At 44.4% G+C, this 20383-nt stretch overlaps 5 protein-coding genes across 5 annotated transcripts; 1 reads left to right on the forward strand and 4 right to left on the reverse strand.

Moving 5' to 3' along the window:
• Window positions 1–421: 421 nt before the first annotated feature.
• Window positions 422–736, reverse strand: LOC118583753 (histone H4). Its single transcript, XM_036187353.1, has one exon. The coding sequence runs from the start codon at window positions 731–733 to the stop codon at window positions 422–424; it is 312 nt and encodes a 103-aa protein (XP_036043246.1). The 5' UTR covers window positions 734–736.
• Window positions 737–7288: 6552 nt separating this feature from the next.
• Window positions 7289–7724, reverse strand: LOC118583721 (histone H3.1). Its single transcript, XM_036187321.1, has one exon. The coding sequence runs from the start codon at window positions 7717–7719 to the stop codon at window positions 7309–7311; it is 411 nt and encodes a 136-aa protein (XP_036043214.1). The 5' UTR covers window positions 7720–7724; the 3' UTR covers window positions 7289–7308.
• Window positions 7725–8683: 959 nt separating this feature from the next.
• LOC118583729 (histone H2A type 1-B) lies at window positions 8684–9103 on the reverse strand. The gene has a single exon (XM_036187328.1). It carries the CDS (start codon window positions 9101–9103, stop codon window positions 8711–8713), a length of 393 nt encoding a protein of 130 aa, XP_036043221.1. The 3' UTR covers window positions 8684–8710.
• Window positions 9104–9397: 294 nt separating this feature from the next.
• LOC118583736 (histone H2B type 1-C/E/F/G/I) lies at window positions 9398–9829 on the forward strand. Its single transcript, XM_036187335.1, has one exon. It carries the CDS (start codon window positions 9407–9409, stop codon window positions 9785–9787), a length of 381 nt encoding a protein of 126 aa, XP_036043228.1. The 5' UTR covers window positions 9398–9406; the 3' UTR covers window positions 9788–9829.
• A 2686-nt stretch (window positions 9830–12515) lies between these two features.
• LOC118583737 (histone H2B type 1-C/E/F/G/I) lies at window positions 12516–12912 on the reverse strand. The gene has a single exon (XM_036187336.1). The coding sequence runs from the start codon at window positions 12909–12911 to the stop codon at window positions 12531–12533; it is 381 nt and encodes a 126-aa protein (XP_036043229.1). The 5' UTR covers window position 12912; the 3' UTR covers window positions 12516–12530.
• Between the last annotated feature and the right edge of the window lie 7471 nt (window positions 12913–20383).

The raw sequence follows: 20383 nt of genomic DNA on the forward strand, positions 1-20383 counted from the left end.
ATAATGGACTTAAAGGGTCTTCTTTTGGGAGAAAAATAAAAATCTCAAGACAACTGGATTAACCTACATGAAATCAACCTAGGAAAAACTTGAGTGTCGGGTCACATGTACAAGCTGTCAGTGTGTGAGGCAGGATCATGACATAGAAACAGACCCCATCACGATAGTAGGCTAAAGTAGACTTAAAAACAAAACGTTCCTAAAAAATAAAAAAACACAAACAGCGATCCAGTTCTACTAAATCGAGCTAATTACCGAAACGATAGGGTTCTATAACGCCCTAAATGAACGTGCTAATAGACCCAGAGACAGAAAATGTAAAACCACAGAGCTCGATGAGAAAAGCAATTCAGCCCTTTTTAAGTGAAAAGGTGGGTGGCCCTGAAAAGGGCCTTTTGGGAAAAAACGAGAGGGACCAAGTTCAGCCGCCGAAGCCGTAGAGCGTGCGTCCCTGGCGCTTGAGCGCGTAGACCACGTCCATGGCGGTGACGGTCTTGCGCTTGGCATGCTCCGTGTAGGTGACGGCGTCGCGGATCACGTTCTCCAGGAAGACCTTCAGCACCCCGCGGGTCTCCTCGTAGATGAGGCCGGAGATGCGCTTGACGCCGCCGCGCCGGGCCAGGCGGCGGATGGCGGGCTTGGTGATGCCCTGGATGTTGTCGCGCAGGACTTTGCGGTGGCGCTTGGCGCCGCCCTTGCCCAGGCCCTTCCCGCCTTTGCCGCGGCCAGACATATCTGAAAGCGAGCTAAAGCTTAGTCCACAGTGGCTGTTAAAACCCCGCTTCCTGGCTTTTATAATACCATGGCGGACCTGTTTGAAAACCTGAGCAGCAGGGGCGGAAACCTCACCTCACTCTATTCCCGCCCTTCTGTGTGTTTGTCCTATGAAATGCTGTAGGAGACAAGGCGGGGCCTGAGACACTAAGAAAGCCAGGAGTTAAAATTTAACACATTGTATTACGTGTGTCTGTACAGTTCTTTCAGCTTTCAATAGGGGTAGTGTATGTGTTATCAACAAATAAGTTTGGCGTTTGTTGCTCATTTTACTGAATAGGAATACATTATCATTTCTCCACGTCACCGTGCTTCTCAACCTTTTTTTTTTTTTGGTTTTTCAAAACAGGGTTTCTCTGTGTTAGCTTTGAGCCTTTCCTGGATCTCACTCTGTACCCAGGCGGTCCTCGAGCTTCTCAACTCTGAGTCGCGAAGAAGCAACAAAATAATTTCATAGTGGGGGAAGCGGGTCAACCACAACATGGGGAACTATTATTAAAATGTCTCTCAGTATTAGGGAGGTTGAAAGTCACTGCGTCTAAGAGGTTTTAAGTACAGTTTTAAGAACACATATATCAGGTTCTGACTTGTGTATACCTAGGAAGCTGAGCAGTGTTCTTTAGTACATAGGCTGACCCGGGGCAGTAAAAACTCAGATGGTTACATGACCTGAGGTGTAAAAGATTAAAAGATGTGCAGGATATTCATCCCACAGGTGTGAATCTTCTGCTTGTCTTACACATAGAAATCAAGGGTTCTGGAAATAAGGATCATGGAGGCTTCTTTCTTTTTTTATTTCACCTTCATTGAATCTCGGGATTTCCTGCATGTATGGTTTTCCAAGAAACATTACATGCTTGTTGGAATGAAAATCATGTTCCTAATAATGAGTTGTTGGAAGTATGTAAGAGTCTGTAAATGAATAGTACTACTACTGTGTTCGCCTTTCGATTATTCTTACAAGATTTTTTTTTTTTTTTAAAGAGAAATAGTAAAACTAAGTTTCAGTCCTTCTAGGAATAGACATGAAACCTTATGCCCTATGCCTTCAATCAAGTCTGTATCTTTAATAAAGCAGAGATGTCTGTAAGGACCTTGGGCGAATAACCTCTATGTATTAATTGATATTCCTATTGAATCAGATTTGAAATTTCTCAAAATAGAAAGGAGAGTGCCAGAGACACAGCCCTTGCTTCTCTAGGAGACCGAGTCACTATCCTCCTTCCTCTCTGTTCTGGGAGGTATGTAGGATTGTTACCCTAGTTTTATAGTCCCTTTTATATGTCTTATGAGTATATGGATCTCTTCATTTCTATTCCTTGATAAGCAATGCTCTGTCTTCTGATTTGGTGTGGAAGAATCAATCTGGTGTCAAAATTGTTTAAATCTATCAAACATAAAAGAGACTATAGGAAATGTCATATTACTTCATTTTCTCATGAGCAGAATTATCCTAAGGACAATGAACAATGGATTATCTACCTAGGTCAACACACAGGTATTTCCCAAAGGATCCCACATTTTTGTATCCAGGAATAAAGAGTTGAGCAGAGACACACAATCACAGCAGAAGCAAGTATGTGAAGAGGGAGTATACATACACAGAAGGGAGCCGACCAGAGCAAAGAAAGAGCAGACCCCCCAAAGGCCTACTGTAAAAGAGTTGGGGTTTGTATCTCATAAATGGCTCTCGGATCCTCTGTATAGCATGGGCTTTCTCACTGTGGGATCGTCTGTATAGCACGGGCTTTCTCACTGTGGGATCCTCTGTATAGCACGGGCTTTCTCACTGTGGGATCCTCTGTATAGCATGGGCTTTCTCACTGTGGGATCGTCTGTATAGCACGGGCTTTCTCACTGTGCTGTTACACTTTTACAGCTTCTTCATTGCATGTCTCATTACTATTCCAAATCTCCACCAAGCGGTGTATTTTTCAGGTCACCTTAAGACTTTATGAAGTGCCCCTTCTCCTTCAAGTGTGACAGTTGGGTGTGCAGGACTAAAAGACATTCTCCAAACTTCCACCTTGGGGTTTTGGTTGTTGTTTTCATATGCTAATTTTTCCACTTTGGGGCAAGAGCTTCCCAACTTCTCCCACCACCCGATCTCTGCTCCCAGCACAATCAAAATTGATGGGAAACCTAAATAATGACAGATGAGTTTAGTGCCAGTTCACCAAATGTGACGGACTGCTTCTGGTCGAAAAAGCAGGGATGGAAGTGCCATGTAATCAAAGGATGGCATCTTTACCTTTTCCAAAGATGGGGACCTATCAGCCTGTGGAGTCGCTGCCTGCGTTAGCGGACTGTCCTCGCTATCACTCTCAATTTTCTCATTTCTTTCCTCTGCTGTCATGAAGACTACGATTACAAGCAACTTCGAATTATTTCAGGTTACAACTCTTGGGTCACTCTCCATCAGAGAAGTCAGGTCAAGAACTCAACTCAGGAACACGGAGTCAGGAACAGAAGCAGAGACAGGTGAGTATCGCTCACTGGCTTGCCTCCTGTGGTTCACTCAGCCTGCTTCCATACACAACCCAAGACTACCTGCTCGATGGCGGCACTGCCCACGGAGAGCAGTAACCTACCACATCAACCATCACTCAAGAAAATGGCGGACAGGCCAGTGTGCAATGTACTGGCGGCGTTTCCTCAACTGAGTTTTCTCTTGCCAGATAACTACAGTTTACATCTGTGGACAAAGCCAACCAGGACACTAGCCGTCCTGCACCCCCCTTCCCCAGGAAGCTCCCATCATCTTCCAACTCCGAAACCTCCCTAGTCTAAGTCATTTCCTAGAACAGAGAATCATCAGCTATCACATATCCTTGAGGAACCAGGTATCAGACATGTCAGATTATGATGTTTCCCAGTAAATGGGTTTTTTTTCTGGCTATTCTTCTTTCATCTTATCTTTTAATTTTATTTTTTTTAACTTGTTTTATTTGTTAGCAGGGAAGTCACAGTATGCCTATGGAGAACAGAGAACGACTTTTCAGAGTCAGTTCTTTCCTTTGTACTGTGGGGTCCTGGGGTCGAACTCTGGTCCTCAGGTGTGTGCAGGAACACACACCCACTGAGCTGTCTCAGCAGCTCTGTCTTTCTCCCTTTGAGGAGTTCTGCGTCAGACTTTGTCTCCCAACTTGAATTCTCACTTGTGACAGAAATGCCATGGTAAGTTCTTCTCTGCCCCATGGCTTGTATTCTTTTTATCGCCTCTCTTTTTATTATTAAGAATTTTTTTCTTCATTTTACAAACCAATCACAGACCTCCCTCTTCGCCCTCCCGCCCCTCCAGCCTGCCCATCTTCTCCTTTTCATCTGATCTGCTCTCAGGAGTTTCTATGCTCAGCTGTCACTGAAGTGAGAATCATCATCATGTCAATAGTCTCCTCCACCTGTAATGTGAATACAAGTTCAATGGGGCATCGTGATCTTCTCCATTTCCCTGGGAGGATATCTCACTGAAAGGAGCTTCAGTAGTTGTTTCCTGGGCAATGTCAGTGTTTGTCCATCCTCAGATGCTGTGGTAATGGCTGAGCTGGAGCAGGAGGAAGAGGAGGAGGGAAGGAGTCCCGGGAGGTGGACTCCAAAGCCTGTTCCCGCGCTGCCCATCACTGTGACGTCTCACCGGTCCACAGTCCCAGTCTACAGACGGTGTGCTACAACATCCACACCGCAACGACTGTGGCTGTACTGAAGACACACTGAGCTGGTGTCTTATAGAAACCATTTACATTGATTTTAGTTTTTTATTTTGTTTGTTGTCCTTACATTCTGATGTCTGGTTTTGATGCACTACACAAAGGAATGCACTTGCTTGATGATTTTGGTGGGGTCAAAGACAAGTGTGAGACCCTGGTTCCTTAGACTTTATTTCCAGTAGTTTTCACCTCACAGTTCCTCTGAGACGGCCACTTACAACTGCTTCAAAGTAAGAATAAAAACAGTTTAATGGGTGAAAAATATCATATCACCTTCTGCCATCAAGCTGTGTGCTACTCAGGCTACCATGAAGCACAAACTATATTGCATTCCCTGTAAGTGCATTACTTTCCTTTTTGGTGAGGACTGCCGAGGTTTGGGATTTACCGTGGATCCAGTTCTGCCCTGGAATTCCCCATTCTCCTGCCTCTGCCTCCAAAGTACTGAGGTTACAGGCAGCCAAAATGATGCCTGGCCATATTTCCTTGCTTAAACATGAAATGGAGTACTTAATATATAGCAAAGTTGTTATAAATCATATATATATATATATATATATATATATATATATATATATATATAAATGTTCATATGTTCCATGATCCTCTTAAGCACTTTGCCAAAGTTTATCTCCCCTGCATCAAAATGGCCAAGCCGCACAGCCAAAGACTTGAACATTTTAATGACTAATTCCCTCCAATACAATCAATTTAAAAGGAGTCATTTATTAAATCTTCATTTAAAAAAAATCCAACGTTTTCTTTCCTACTTCATGCCCTCCCCATATCTCTCAAAATCAGCTGGTGCAAACAATCCCAGCTACTCTCTGAAGATAACTGTTCATTGTATTTCTAGTTTTCTTATCAGAAAAAAAAAAAAAAAAAAGACTTTGAACATTGGAAAGCCCAAAATAAATCCAACCTACAAACAGTTAACAAAAGGCCATTGAAATGATTGTTCTGGTCCATTAGAATTTTCGTATCAGAAAGAAGTAATGGGTATCTGTTACTGTAATGATTGTGGGGAATTTTGTGGGGAATTAATGGAAAAGCTTCCTTTTTAAAACACAAAGCAAGACGCATTCCTCCTTCCAGATTGCTTCATCCAACCACAGTGGAGGAGGGGTGCCTGGTCTCACTGCAGCTTAATGCAGCATGGCTGGCTGATAGCCATAGAATGCCCACCTGTATCTAACAGTAAAGGAGGCGTGGATAAGAGGTGGGATGGGGTGGTTTGGGGTCTGAAAGCCCTAGAATGTGTGATTGACTGGAGACCACAATCAAATACACAATCAGAAATTTTTTTAAGCAATAAGTTGCCTCTTGACTCTATGGAAGACTCAAGGACATTGATAAAGACTGTTAGTTTGCTTTGTTTTGTTCGATGAAACAATAACCAAAACCAATTTGTGGAGGAAAGGGTTTATTTGAGTAACATTCCCCCATCACAGTCCATCATTGAAAGAAATCAGGGACAGAATTCAAGACTAGAATCTGGAGACAGAAACAGAATCAGAGACGGTGGAGGAAAGCTGCTTACTGGCTTGCTCAGCCTAAGCCCATGACCAAGTGCCCAGGGGTGGCACCACCAACAGCAAACTGTGCTGCCCCACATCAATCATTAATCAGAAAAATGTCGTAGACTTGCCTACAGGCCTTTCTGATGAAGATATTCCTTTGGATGAGCTTTCTTCTCCCTGAGTGACCCTTTGTGTCAAGTTGACCAAACAATATCCAACACAATGGCTAGGGACGTTTTAACACTGGAGAAATCAAACATGAAGCTCTCAAAGCTGCATCAATCCGGAGTAAAAATCAGTGTTCTTCCTCGGGATTTTCATATGTCCTCTGAATTTTTTTAAAATTTGTAATTATGTATACTTATGTGTCTGTGAGTGGGTTTGTGCCCAAGAGTGCAGAGGCCACAGGATACAAGATGCATAGGATGGCTCAGGATTGGGAGCTATAGGCGATTGATTCTTCACCTCACATGGAAGCAAACAAGAGTCCTTAGCAAGAGCAGAATGTGCTCTTAACAAGCCGTCTCTATCTTTTTCGTTCATTCCCTTTTGAGACAAGGAAACTAGCTCAGGCGAAGTCTAGAATTCACTTTATAGCCCGGGTTGGTCTCCAACTTTCAAATGCCCTGCCTCACAGACATGGTGACTGTGCGCCTCCGCCTCCCTGCTGACAGTCATTAGCCAGAGTTACAACCCATTTCAGAGTTCTGACTGTACCTGAGTGCAGCCAGAGTGAGCTGGGAACCTATCTGAAAGCACTGCCCTTAATTCTGGCTGGCTGCACCCTGGCAGCTCCGAAAGTTATCACCCAAGGAAAGGAAGGCCTCTAAATCCTCCCAGTTTAAGCGTCTCCAGAGCCACTGCATATTCCAAAGAGAAGTGTGGCCTGGATTAGCCATGATCAAAAAGGCAGCAGAGCTGGCAGATAGAGATTGGACAGGTGCATCAACTTGGGAGTATAATATTCATAAAGGCAGAGTTCTAACTTTGCTCCACAGACTCCAAGAAACGTAAAGGCCCAATAAGTCAAGAAATTGAAGCACATAGGTATGGCCACCCTGAGTAAAGCTAAATAGAGAATAAGAACAGGAACTCCAAAGGCTAAGTGATACGCAGAGGATAGGAAATGTGGATATCTAAAATCTAACTCTTTACAGGCCTAAAAGTACCGAGACGATCATAGATTGGTAACAACTAATGGAGGGCTGAGAGTGGAGACTCTGGGTGTCAGCAATACACTCTTTCAGGGAATATGTGGGTGGCTCTGAAAAGAGCCTTTGGGTTCGGGGTTACACACACTAGACTTTTTACGCCCTCTCCCCGCGGATGCGGCGGGCCAGCTGGATGTCCTTGGGCATGATGGTGACCCGCTTGGCGTGGATGGCGCACAGGTTGGTGTCCTCGAACAGACCCACCAGGTAGGCCTCGCAGGCCTCCTGCAGCGCCATGACGGCCGAGCTCTGGAAGCGCAGGTCGGTCTTGAAGTCCTGCGCGATCTCGCGCACCAGGCGCTGGAACGGCAGCTTGCGGATCAGCAGCTCGGTGGACTTCTGGTAGCGCCGGATCTCGCGCAGCGCCACGGTGCCGGGCCGGTAGCGGTGCGGCTTCTTCACGCCGCCGGTGGCCGGGGCGCTCTTGCGGGCGGCCTTGGTGGCCAGCTGCTTGCGCGGGGCCTTGCCGCCGGTGGACTTGCGGGCCGTCTGCTTGGTGCGAGCCATAGTAGAAAGAGATTAACAGAAATCTCAGGCAGAGAGGAGACTGGCGGACTGTGGCCCGAGTACATATATATAAAGCGAGCGAGGCCCGTTCTCATTGGACCACACGGGAACATTACACTGGGACGGGATTGGTAGCTCTGCTCGTATCGCTCTCCCGGACCCGCCCCATCATTTAAATATTTTCCCTTGCTCTGGCTTTCCACTTTCATATCCTTACAGCTTTCACAAAAAAATGTACTATCCAGTTTCTTACAAAATCATTATTACTTATTAGAAGGACACGGGCTGTATGATTGCTAACGTTTTTTAAATTGGGGGCCAGAAACAATTTTAGACTGATTTGATGTTGTTTCTTCCATGAAAAGGTGGAAGCAAAAGGTACATATGAAATACCTTACTTAAATGTTCTGGGGGGGCGCTTTGTCATGAATAAGTCTTTCATTTTTTAGCAATCTAATATGAGCATTAACAGTGAAGCCCTAATTTCAAGCCTGGTTTTAACTTGGATAAATGAGCACTTCTGTGGAACGAGTTTAAGGAATCAAAAAAAAAAAAAAAAAAAAAAAACCTAAATAGCTGGGGGAACAAATGCACACGCCAACGGGAAGATTACTGTATAAGTTCTAGTTGCAGTCCATATTGCAAAAGCCAGTATGAATTAATATCTAGACTAGCTGTACTCCTACTAAAGACACACACTTTGGGGAAACTTCAGTATGAGAAGCACTCAGGAATGGAGCTTCAAGTTTCAAAACACTTAAGGCAGTAAGCAATATCAGAATGCTAACATTTACATGCAACTTGCTGGGATCTCATTAGATGTATACTGTTAAGTTAAAACTGTTCCTTACTAGAAGAGACGCCTTAACTGTGGACAGTGCAACTGGAGAATAAATATTGTAGTGACTGGGAAGTCAGAAGGCCCTTTTCGTGACAAAGTGGTGGCTCTGAAAAGAGCCTTTGGGTTCAAACAAAACTAAGGTCACTGATCTTATTTCCCCTTGGCCTTGTGGTGGCTCTCGGTCTTCTTGGGCAGCAGCACCGCCTGGATGTTGGGCAGGACGCCGCCCTGCGCGATGGTGACGCGGCCCAGCAGCTTGTTGAGCTCCTCGTCGTTGCGGATGGCCAGCTGCAGGTGGCGCGGGATGATGCGCGTCTTCTTGTTGTCGCGGGCCGCGTTGCCGGCCAGCTCCAGGATCTCGGCCGTCAGGTACTCCAGCACGGCCGCCAGGTAGACCGGGGCGCCGGCGCCCACCCGCTCCGAGTAGTTGCCCTTGCGGAGCAGCCGGTGCACGCGGCCCACGGGGAACTGCAGGCCGGCCCGGGAGGAGCGGGTCTTGGCCTTGGCGCGAGCCTTGCCGCCCTGCTTGCCGCGTCCAGACATGTTTAAAAAAACAGTAAGACGACACAAAGTACTAAACTTGTTAAAGCATGGCTGCTTTTATAATCGGTTGCTGGATAGTAAAAGCAACTATATGATTGGTTACAATAAGGCTCAGCGATATAGCCAATAGAAAAATCTGAGTCTCAAACCCTCATTTGCATAATCCAACCCAGGAAGCCACCTATTTTTCTTCTTCCAATTAGCTAAGACTAATTTGAAATCCTTCATTAGCATAAACGCCCTATAAGTAGGAGACGTCCCCTTCCAACCCACATTGAGCTTCCGGTGTTCTGAAATCTGAAGATGCCTGAGCCCGCGAAGTCCGCGCCCGCCCCGAAGAAGGGCTCCAAGAAGGCGGTGACCAAGGCGCAGAAGAAGGACGGCAAGAAGCGCAAGCGCAGCCGCAAGGAGAGCTACTCGGTGTACGTGTACAAGGTGCTGAAGCAGGTGCACCCCGACACGGGCATCTCCTCCAAGGCCATGGGCATCATGAACTCGTTCGTCAACGACATCTTCGAGCGCATCGCGGGCGAGGCGTCGCGCCTGGCGCACTACAACAAGCGCTCGACCATCACGTCGCGGGAGATCCAGACGGCCGTGCGCCTGCTGCTGCCCGGGGAGCTGGCCAAGCACGCCGTGTCCGAGGGCACCAAGGCCGTCACCAAGTACACCAGCTCCAAGTGAGCGGGCGGATCTCATTCTTAACCCAAAGGCTCTTTTCAGAGCCACCCATCTTGTCATAGAGTGGCTGTAATGCAATTTTAACTCATGTTAAGCGAAGAAGCAAAGTGTCAGTTTCTATGTAAGTATATGTTGACTTGCATACCCTACAATTTTAATTCCAGTGTCAGCATTGAGTTTATCTTCGAGAAGCAACAACTCTACTTCCATGAGTGCACAGTCCTGTGTATGTGTAGCTTAGACTTATGCATCTTTTCTGCCTGAGTTGGGTTATTAGTGAGAACAGTATACGATCTGGAAGGTAGACCGTGTACCGTATAAGGCTTCAAACGAAGTGTTCGACCACAGCTCCCACAATGATCCTGGGGCTGAAGCCCCTACATGGCTGCCCTTCCTCTCAAAGATAAGAATCAGGCTTATCTTCAGAGAAGGTGTGGCATCGGTGCTGTGGGGTCCCTTCTCAGTGCAGGTAACCCGTGTACTGCTAAATTACTATCATATTTTGGTCACACTAGTCATAAATAGGAACAGTCCCAAGAAGCTAATGAGAAAAGCAACAGGCAGAATAGGTTTAATCTCAGTCATTTGAATCCGTAAAGGAGAGAAAGAGAAGCCCTGTTTGTCTTTACCTACTGTACATGGGTACATGTAAAACTAATAAACATGGCTTTTTGCAGAACATCAGAAGAAACACAGCTGGACATCCATTAATGCAGTGAGACATTTTAAAGACCACAGAGAGTGAGGAAAGGGACCGAGCTCCATGCTTGACCTCTGGAGAAGTAATGGGACACGCCCCAAGGGAAGATTAAAGATTAGAGCGAGGAAAATGGCCCAACCTAAGTTATCCACCTAGGAGACGGGAGCCCTGAATTCACGGGTTGACAGGTTCAGGGAGCACATCGTTTGTCAGCTTTGGTTGAGTTTTCCTAAGAGGTCATCTGAAGGCATTAGGGTCATCCTGGGGATATATGGTCTTGAACTGGTAGATAGTATGCCATAGTTCCTTCGTATCTTTTTTAACCAAGCTCGTGCCTAGTCCAGAAGAGTCTGACTAGAGTTTGCTGTAGAAATTGAGAAACCTAAATGACTTAAATGTTCCCTCCCCAAATAGATAAGGGAAATGGGACATTGGAGAATGCTGGGAACAGGACTGACTGGGCTCTTTTATGTATACTATTTGACTAGCTAAAAACCCCAGCTACATTATCTTAAGTGACCACAAGATGGAGACAGATCCTCTCAACAGATCTTCAAGATGGCCTAGCCCCAGCTCTGCCAGCTCCTCCCTAGGGCCAACAGTTCCAGTTGTCCTCTCTGCGGAAGTCCATATTCAGTGGGTTCAGGTTCCTAAGAGTGGGCTGAGAAAAAAAGGGGCAATTGCACGTGTGAGGGTTCAGCTGCTCTCTCTCAACCAGAGAGAGTATTTACATAGCATATTGACTACAGAAGTCATTTAGCGAGCAGAGACCTGGACCCCCCTCCCCTTTTTTTACTTTTCATTAAATGTTCAGAGTTTAAAAAAAAAAAAGTACAGAATAGTCTTACCTGAAACAACATCTTTGGACAGTGTGTTATATCGGGAAGTTACAAGTTTTCTCAGGGGCTGCAAAGCATAGTTCTATTTTTACAGCCCATGTCTAGACTGGCTGCTCATGCAGTTGCAATGTGTTAGACAGTCTGAAACTATTTTTACCTTAACCAAGTTACGTGTAGAATCATTTGATATTTTCTAAAATGCAAGCTTTGCAAGATGTCCTACAATAAGCATTTAGCTGTCTGATTATAGCATTTCTGTCCCTTAGTTTGACAGGAAGGCCTGCCCTTTTCATAAGACCTCAGAAAGGAGGATTCTGGTACCGAATTCTTTTCCCATCAACCCACACCATTCTTAATGCCTCTGTATAGTATTGGGCAATGGTGTGTCCAAATCAGGGAGATGAGCAACCGAGCTTCCCCCTCTTGGAGGAACCCATGCCCTTCCACCCCTCTTACATGCTACACACCCTGGGTAAGGGAGTTTTGTAGTGGGAAGCATTTCCTCAGGGTTAGCTCACAGAAGCTGTGTTCCGGTGGGAGTGGAGGTGGGGAGGGTGGAGGGGAAGGCTGAATCTCAAGCCCTACTTAGAAGTAATGTGTAAGCGGCCCCCGGCCCATGCTGGTTTTGAAGGCATAAAGTCCCAAAGTACTGCTAAGGGTTGGCACTGAAACTAGGAGATGCCATTGGTGAAGATTGAAAAGGCCAGAAAAGTTGAAGTTTGGCACCTTGAGACTGAGTTTACAATACAAGCTGTGTGTACTCGGGACGGCAGAGCCACAAATACAGCTGCCAAAGCCGATCAGAACCTATATCCTGAATAAACGCCAGATATCAGACATTTGGGGCTCTACTGCTGGACGTTGAGCAGTCTAACGTGACATAAAACTTAATAGCACCTATTTAAAAACCCTCTAGTCTCGTGTATTCCATCCATGGTTAATACAAAACTAATCTCTTGGGAATAAAGTACCACTGTTTCTGGGTGCAGAGGGGCATAACTGGCACCAAGGTGAGGACAAAGAAACGAATCCACTATACCCCACTCTATTCCAACCTAATCGCCTTGCATTCCAGTACTGATACTGACCTGGTAGGTTGTTCTGTAAATTTAAAGGCGAAAATTGGCAGCAGATAAGCACAGCTCTCTTGCCGGAAGAAGTGGGTGGCTCTGAAAAGAGCCTTTGGGTCAGAGTGGGGTCCGCTCGCTCACTTGGAGCTGGTGTACTTGGTGACGGCCTTGGTGCCCTCGGACACGGCGTGCTTGGCCAGCTCCCCGGGCAGCAGCAGGCGCACGGCCGTCTGGATCTCCCGCGACGTGATGGTCGAGCGCTTGTTGTAGTGCGCCAGGCGCGACGCCTCGCCCGCGATGCGCTCGAAGATGTCGTTGACGAACGAGTTCATGATGCCCATGGCCTTGGAGGAGATGCCCGTGTCGGGGTGCACCTGCTTCAGCACCTTGTACACGTACACCGAGTAGCTCTCCTTGCGGCTGCGCTTGCGCTTCTTGCCGTCCTTCTTCTGCGCCTTGGTCACCGCCTTCTTGGAGCCCTTCTTCGGGGCGGGCGCGGACTTCGCGGGCTCAGGCATGTTGAGATCTCTTTGGGAGGAAAAGTGAATTCCGAAAACACGCTGTTTGTGTATTTGTAGACAGTTTTATGCAAATTAAGACTTACATTCGCCCTGTCTGATTGGTTAGCGGTTACAAAGGCCTGTCTCCTTTCCCATTGGTTAAACCTGAATTTTGTAACAAATTTTCGAGCGATTATGCTTCTTAACTCTCCTTACATTAAATTCATTTCCTTCTAAACGTTTTAGATTAGATTGTTTGTTTGTTTGTTTTTAAGGCAGAATCCGCTCCATTTTGAAACGCCAGAAGATAAAGCTCGCGTCCAATTCAATACCAAACCGTTGAAAAGTTCCTGTAAAAACTATTTTTACACTTCAAACCAAGTTTCTGTCCAGTGAAAGGGAAAAGAACAGAAGAGATCCAGCCTACGCTCAGGCTTCCTAGGGTTACCAAGGCAGTGCAGTCTAGTATCCAGAGAGCAAAGCTCGGAGTGAAGGTAAATGTCTGTGAGCAAATCTTAAAGATGACAGACGTTAGATAAGGGATAAGACGTTCTGTTGGAAAAGAATAAATTGAACAGTTCTGCTGAATTGGAAATCATGTGTCAGAAGTTGAACATGATAGAATCATCAAGATTAACATATAAAAGATGCTAGATTGAAGAGGAAGGCTGGAAATTTTGTTTTACTATAGCATCTGGGAAACAGAGCAGGCGCCAATACAAAAGAAACAGAAAGCCCACGAAATGCCAAAGGAAAAGGCGGGTTGTCCATCAGGTGGCCATAGGCTTTCTGGAAACTTTTCCTTAGCCCTCTAGCCCACTACCCCAGAGGGGTGCTTTACCTTTATAATGTGTGTCTACTTATCTTCAGTCATGTGACCCTGGTGCAGTCTTTTGCCCTGAGACAGGAGTCTGGATTTGGTGTCCTCTCTGCTGGGTTGCTCAGTTGGCCACTCAGTTTCTGACCTCCATGACTAACTTAACAGTATGATTTTTTTTTTTCTTCTCCCGCTTCTCAAGGCTACTTGGGTTTTAGTATGTCTTGCCTGTACTGTTTGTCTTTCAAACTCTAATAAAGCTGGCCTTGATCTTCTGAGTGTTTTAAAAATCTTGTATTAATGAGACTAAGGTCCCAAAGAAGGAACATCGGTTTCCCCAGGAAACATCAGAAATAAGTTTTTAATTTAGTTAAAATATTAAAGAAAAATCTAGCCAGGTTGTGGAGGCACATCCCTTTAATCCCAGCACTGGGGAGGCAGAGGCAGGCAGATCTCTGTGAGTTCCAGGACCTCCGAGGCTACACTGAGAAACCCTGTCTAGAAAAACAAACAAATCTAAAGGCTAGGTGAGGTGGTGCATGTCTTCGATCCTAGCACTCAGGAGGCAGAGGTATGTTGAGTCCTAGGCCTACATAGATAGCTCCAGGATAGCCAGGGCTACATAGAGAGATGCCTATGGAAAAAAAAAAATTGAAAATGTTAAAGTGTTCTTCCTCCCCTCCAGTTCCTTGCTCCCTTTCTTGCCTGACGCCTTAGCCAGTTCACCCATGTTCCGTCTTAACCCCATGATCTGTTCTAAACCATCTGCCAATGTGTTCCTGCCACATCCCAAGGCAGTACGTAGAGCAAGGGGAAATTGTGGGCCATGAGAACAATAAAGGAGCCTCTGGTGTCTGGTGAAGCTTCTTACTTGCTGACAGTCAAAAAACCAAATGAATATTAAAAAAAATCTAACATATTTGCTGCAAATGTGTGCTAGAGACAATCATTCCTTTTAAACAGATTTTTTTCAAAGTAGAATGTTAAAATAGCAATTATGCTTAAGGCCGGAGCCTGTAAGACTTTCAAGTATGGCCTCCTTTTTTCCATAATATCTTCCGGGAATTTCACAGACAACATCAACCCTTTGTTTGCCGTAAAAGCTTCTGAAATTGCTTTGCAACCCTGGTGGCCTAGGCTTTTTCCTTATCAGTTGTGAACATCCAATGACCATCACATATGGGACTATGGTATCATGTATGGAAGGGCTCCTGGGCAACCCTTTGGAAGTGAATGGGTTTGTATATATTTATGCTACTGTCAAAGCCATATATCATGGGCATTAATATCTTTTTTCTATTAAAAACAAACAAATTGTTTGAACATCTGGAGAAGCATCTTGCCCAGAATCCAGTTGCTTTTAAGTAGCAGAGCCAGAAGATGATTTAGGCAGAAAGAATGTGCTCACATTCTTGACTTCAAAGCCACAGGGACTTGAGCTGTCCTGCTGGACAAAGTTAGAGAAAGAAAATGTGTTCTTACCTAAAAGCCTTCAGTTTGTACAAGTGGTAAAATGCAGAGAAAAAAATTGGAAATAGAAAAATTGGATTAGGGTGGAGTTGGTGCTTGGGGAGGGGGCAAAAAAGATGTAACCAGCGAGAGGCAAGTGTAAAGAAGAAATGTACATGTGTACGGGGTGGGGGCTAATCTCTTGGAGTTACAGTGTGTTGCACGAAGGCAAACTTTGAAGGTGGACTGACTCACACTGTACCTCCAGCAAGGCCATGAAAGAGTGCAGGCAAACACTCGGAACTGCAGCTGATGCTCACGGAAGTTTCTGGGAAGGAGATGGGGGTGAGATGTGTTGTGCAGACGCGAGCGCCTCTCTATGTAGCTCTGGCTGTCCTTCATCTCTATGTACAGGCCGGGCTGGCCTTGAACTTTCAGAAATCCATCTGCCTCTCTCACGCTGGGATCAAAGGTGTGCACCACCACGCCTGGCACCGGTAACTATTTTTAAAGACAATAGATTACCATTGGATTTGTGAATTTGGTGTGCTGTTTTTGATAGGGTCTCACCCTGCACCCCTATCCCTTATCTCAGGCTGGTCCAGAACTCACCGTGTAGTTGAGATTGGCCTTGAGAGAATGGCAATCCTGCCTCAGCTGCCCAAATTCTTAGATTATGGGAATAAGCCAACATACACAGTTGAACTATCTCTGCTTTTTAAAAAAAATCTTATCGCTAAAGACTTTCAAATTCCTCCTCTTTTTATCTTTTTGAACAAAATTGGGGATTACACATAGGTAATGAAGACAATGTTTTAAAAAATTAAAGAACTACCCACCAGTGCTGAAAATGTTTATCCCTGACTTATTGAAAGTAATAGTAGTTGTTTGTTTTATATAAGGCTTAATGTAGCCCAGGTGACCTTAAATTCACTTTGTAGCCAAGGCTAACCTTGAACTTCCAAACATTTTCCCTTCATCTCTGCATAGTCGAAGTTCTTTAGTAATTGCATAGCATTTGCCCATAGTAAATACCAAAACAAACAAACAAAAAACCCCAAACCAACCAACCAAATAAACTCCCCAAAACAAAAAAGCAAGCCATCATAGGTGTTAGAGAAGCAAATTAAAATAGAATAGTTTGTGAATTCATGCCAGAGACAGACTAGAGATGTATCGTTCAACTAGGTGTGGTATGGTTAAGCTATTGCAAAAATGAATTTCAAAATTGCACTTAAAGATTTTTAAGTTAATCATGTTTTTAAGACATGGTAGCAGTGTATTTCCTTGCGTAGCCTGGAACTTGTTAGGTAGTCCAGACTGGCCTTGAGATCCAACAATCCTTGAGTTTCTGCCTCCTGGGTGCTGGGATGACAGGTATACATCACCATGCACTGTATGAGAAAGGTTTTGCCTTTGTGTTTTCTTTCAAAGCTGGCTAGCCTATATTCCCTAAGTCTCCCAACCACTCTTTTTTAATCTCCTCTACTTGGCAAATCTTTTGTTTATACAAAGACCATGCATCATTCCTGAAACTTGATCAGAAGAGTGAGCCTCCCCCTCCTTCCTTTATTTCTTTTGTGCCAATCATGTCAGGTTGTGACATCTCTCCATGGGATGATGCACAGTCACCGCCTGTGTTAGAATGAAGCCAGGTGGTGTTTATTTCTAAGTAAACTTACTGCCCCAGCGTGCTGAAGCTAGCCTGGCTGGGATTCTGACACTCTTTCTGTTGTTGTTTTCCCAAGAACAGGGTTTCTCTGTGTAGCCCTGTCCATCCTGGAACTCACTGTAGACCAGGGTGGCCTGTATTAAGAGATCAGCCTGCTTCTGCAGGAGCGCTGTGATTCAAGGCGTGAAGAACCATGCCCGGCCGGCTCCCAGACACCTCTTCTTTCACAGAGAAATTGTCTTTTCAGGTTAGGTTTGCTTTGTTTGGTATTTCTTTGTGGGAGACTGAGAATGTTCTTTTCCAGCAACTGTAGCCCTGTTGTAACAGATACCCATGTAAATTTGAAAAGACCAGTCTGATGTAGCCGGAAAACTAAGTATCTAGATGCAACTTTGGAGTGTGTATTGATTTTAAAATTTATAGACTTTATGTGCAGATCAACTACCTTCCATTCTAATTTGCTATTAAATTGAGATGTGGTCTATATCTTTATTACACATCAACTCTCAAGGATTTATTATTAGAAAAAGAAATAAAGGATTTTAGGAATAGTTCTTATATTCCTTACATGTTGAAATGATAACATTTTAACTTTATTTGGTTAAGTAAAACACACTAAATTTACTCTCTTGTTGCTATGCAGACCTCCTATAAAGCTTTCATCAAGGAGAAGCCTAAATTCAAGGGTAACCTGTGATTCCCTTAACCCTCTCCCTGGCATGCAGGTGTCTCTGCAGGAAACTGCAGACAGTCTGACAATCAAGAAGGAAAATGCCTTTAGGTGTGCTTTTTGAGAGGTAGCTCTGACCCGTATGGCCTCGAAAGCTCTAGGTAAGCCTGATACCTGCAGCACTCTACCTCTGACCTTTAAATACACTGAACTGTAAAATAAAGTTGTTCTCTTTTCTCCCTAAAAGGAACCCAGAGACTGAGTCCAAGCGAAGCTCGCCCTAGGTCATTTCTCTTCCCTTCCAGGAGCTCTGCTTGCTGAACTAATCACAGCAAGTGGTCCCGACTGGGTGTGACTGATGCCTTGGACTCTGGGGGACACTGGATAGTTACAGGCACATAACAGATTGGGGGTGGTACAAAAAGGAGCCAGCTTGGGGCACACACTGACTTGTGACCAATAAGTCCCCCAGATCATGGGAAGCTCAGGCCATGTGAGGAAGCATTATGTGTAGTTGTTATCTATTTGAAACTAAGAGGAGAGTACAAGTAACTAAGGAGGATTGAGTACAATGCTTAGATACTTAGTTGAATATAAATCCTTGCTTCCCGGAAGAAGGAAATCTCGATCTTAAGAATTGACACCAGATAGGGCAATGATAAGACAAAAAGATGAGTTGGAGTTCTTAATTTAGATTTTAGAGAAGTTCTCATTATGGTCTCCACTAATTCAGTTATTGAATTCTCCTCAGGACAGACTTGTACAATGCTCAATTCTACCATATCTATGAGGGAAAGACTCCCTCTAGTGTTCAAAAAGATCAAGGTTTCAGATGCTTCGGGGAAGTGTGGACCCAAAAGCTAAGGAAACATAGCCACAAATTGGAAATATTAACAGGAAACAAATCTTTGAAAGATTATTGGGTCCACGGGCTGTTGTAATAATAATTAGTAATAAATGGTGGCCAGCTGCCTGACCACTACAGTTGTCTGTAGAGGCATTAGAGGAGTTGGCATACCTGGACAAATTTATCAGAATACTCACTCCGTTGCTTAATTGGTGTATTAGAGAATGACATGCTGGATCATTTATTCCTTATGTGATTGCAAAATTTACCAATATGTTTATGATGAAGGGATGTATTGTTCCCAATGAGGATAACTTTAAATTCTAATGCTCTAGTCATGATGATTTGGGCAGGAACTAGGAAATTCAACAAGGCATTGTTTCATTAGTAGCTATGACAACTAGTCAAAATTAAACTGGCCTGGGAATAAACAACGATATTTTAGTAGGACCATTGAAAAGTCTCTCTCTCTTTTTTCTTTCTTTCTTTTTTCTTTTTTCTTGGTTTTTTGAGACAGGGTTTCTCCTTGTAGTTTTGGTGCCTGTCCTGGATCTCACTCTGTAGACCAGGCTGGACTCGAACTCACAGAGATCCGCCTGGCTCTGCCTCCTGTGAGCTGGGATTAAAGGCGTGTGCCACTGCTGCCCAGCAGAAAAGTCTCTTTAACTCAGAACTTCTGAGCTGAGCCCATTACTTGGCTTTCAGATAAGCTAGTCTGGGTTGATCAATGGCCCCTATGCAGGGAGAAACCTGTGGCTATTAAAGAATTACTTGGAGGACCCTGGGTGGTCATTTTGAGCCTTCATCAATCCCTTTGAATGCACCTATATTTGCTATTAAGAAAAAAATCTGTAAGTGGAGATTATTAAGTAAATTAAGAGCCATTAATACTAGCATGCCAACTATGAGATCTTTACCATCTTTACCACTCTCTCTTGCTTCTATGGTCCCTTAAAATTGGCCTATGATAGTTTTAGATTCAAAAGATTTTTTAAATCATTCCTCTATACCCTCAAGATCAAATTAGATTTGCTTTTTCTGTCCCTTCTGTAATCACTGTAGGTGAAGATGCAGTAATCCACGGAAGCAGACCACTCTGTGGGTAGAAGGACAGGTTGACTGGGGACGGACTGCCTGGCTCCAAGGATAGAGGACAGTAGCTGGTGGGCAAACCTTGCCAGCTTTACTGGGAAGGTAACGGAGGGAGGAGGGTTGTGGCTCAGAACAGCCCAGGGTTGGTCTGTTGCAGGCTGCTTAGGTTAGGGTAAGGGAGGTAGTGACTTTCCTGGTAAACAGAAACCACTGTAAGAGATCCTGAGCAATGCTAAGTTTATCCAATAGCAATCCTGTTTACCTGGTCAGAGTCCTGCAGGAATTAGGCCCAGATTGTTATTTTAGGACATTGTCAGCAGCAGCTACATTTATAGGGGTTGCTTTGGACCTAACAATCATAAACCTATGGAATGATACCACCGGAAGATTTTTGGCACAAGGAATGAAAAATAGCTGTATACTATGTCAGTTGTTTGTGGCTCAAAGCATTAAAACTGCTTTTTCTCAAGCTGTCATTATACATTATAGGGATGGCCTATTATTAGTCACATCAGAACAGGCTTATTAACATCAGCTTGTTCCTATTTACAACATTGCCTTAGAAAGGATAACTTACAAACTGCTCCTGAAAAGGTTCAGCTACATGCTTTTTATAATTACTTATGTACTACATACAGTACAGTACCACATTAGTAAGCCTCACAAACCAAAATTCAGTTTACTCAGTTACAAACTTCAAATGATTTTTCAGATGCTCTTGGGAGAGATAAGTTGGCTAAAACCTTATTTACAGTTAAGTACTAAGCAATTGGTACCATTGTTTGGTCTTTTAAAGGGAAATCCTACATAGCTTTCTCCTAGAGAGTTATTCCAGTGGCCAAATAACCCTTTTTCCTCTAATAAGTTAATTTAATCCCTTTCTATAACTTCTTGGTTTTGCCCTAAAATAACCTTTTTTGTTTCTTAAAAGATTCCATCAGAG

This window comes from Onychomys torridus, chromosome 5 (assembly GCF_903995425.1).
Source record: "Onychomys torridus chromosome 5, mOncTor1.1, whole genome shotgun sequence".
Classification (NCBI taxonomy): domain Eukaryota; kingdom Metazoa; phylum Chordata; class Mammalia; order Rodentia; family Cricetidae; genus Onychomys; species Onychomys torridus.

Bases quoted from the DNA above. Each gene is read 5' to 3' on its own strand.
- LOC118583753 (XM_036187353.1), bottom strand. From the start codon at position 733: ATGTCTGGCCGCGGCAAAGGCGGGAAGGGCCTGGGCAAGGGCGGCGCC.
- LOC118583736 (XM_036187335.1), top strand. From the start codon at position 9,407: ATGCCTGAGCCCGCGAAGTCCGCGCCCGCCCCGAAGAAGGGCTCCAAG.
- LOC118583721 (XM_036187321.1), bottom strand. From the start codon at position 7,719: ATGGCTCGCACCAAGCAGACGGCCCGCAAGTCCACCGGCGGCAAGGCC.
- LOC118583729 (XM_036187328.1), bottom strand. From the start codon at position 9,103: ATGTCTGGACGCGGCAAGCAGGGCGGCAAGGCTCGCGCCAAGGCCAAG.
- LOC118583737 (XM_036187336.1), bottom strand. From the start codon at position 12,911: ATGCCTGAGCCCGCGAAGTCCGCGCCCGCCCCGAAGAAGGGCTCCAAG.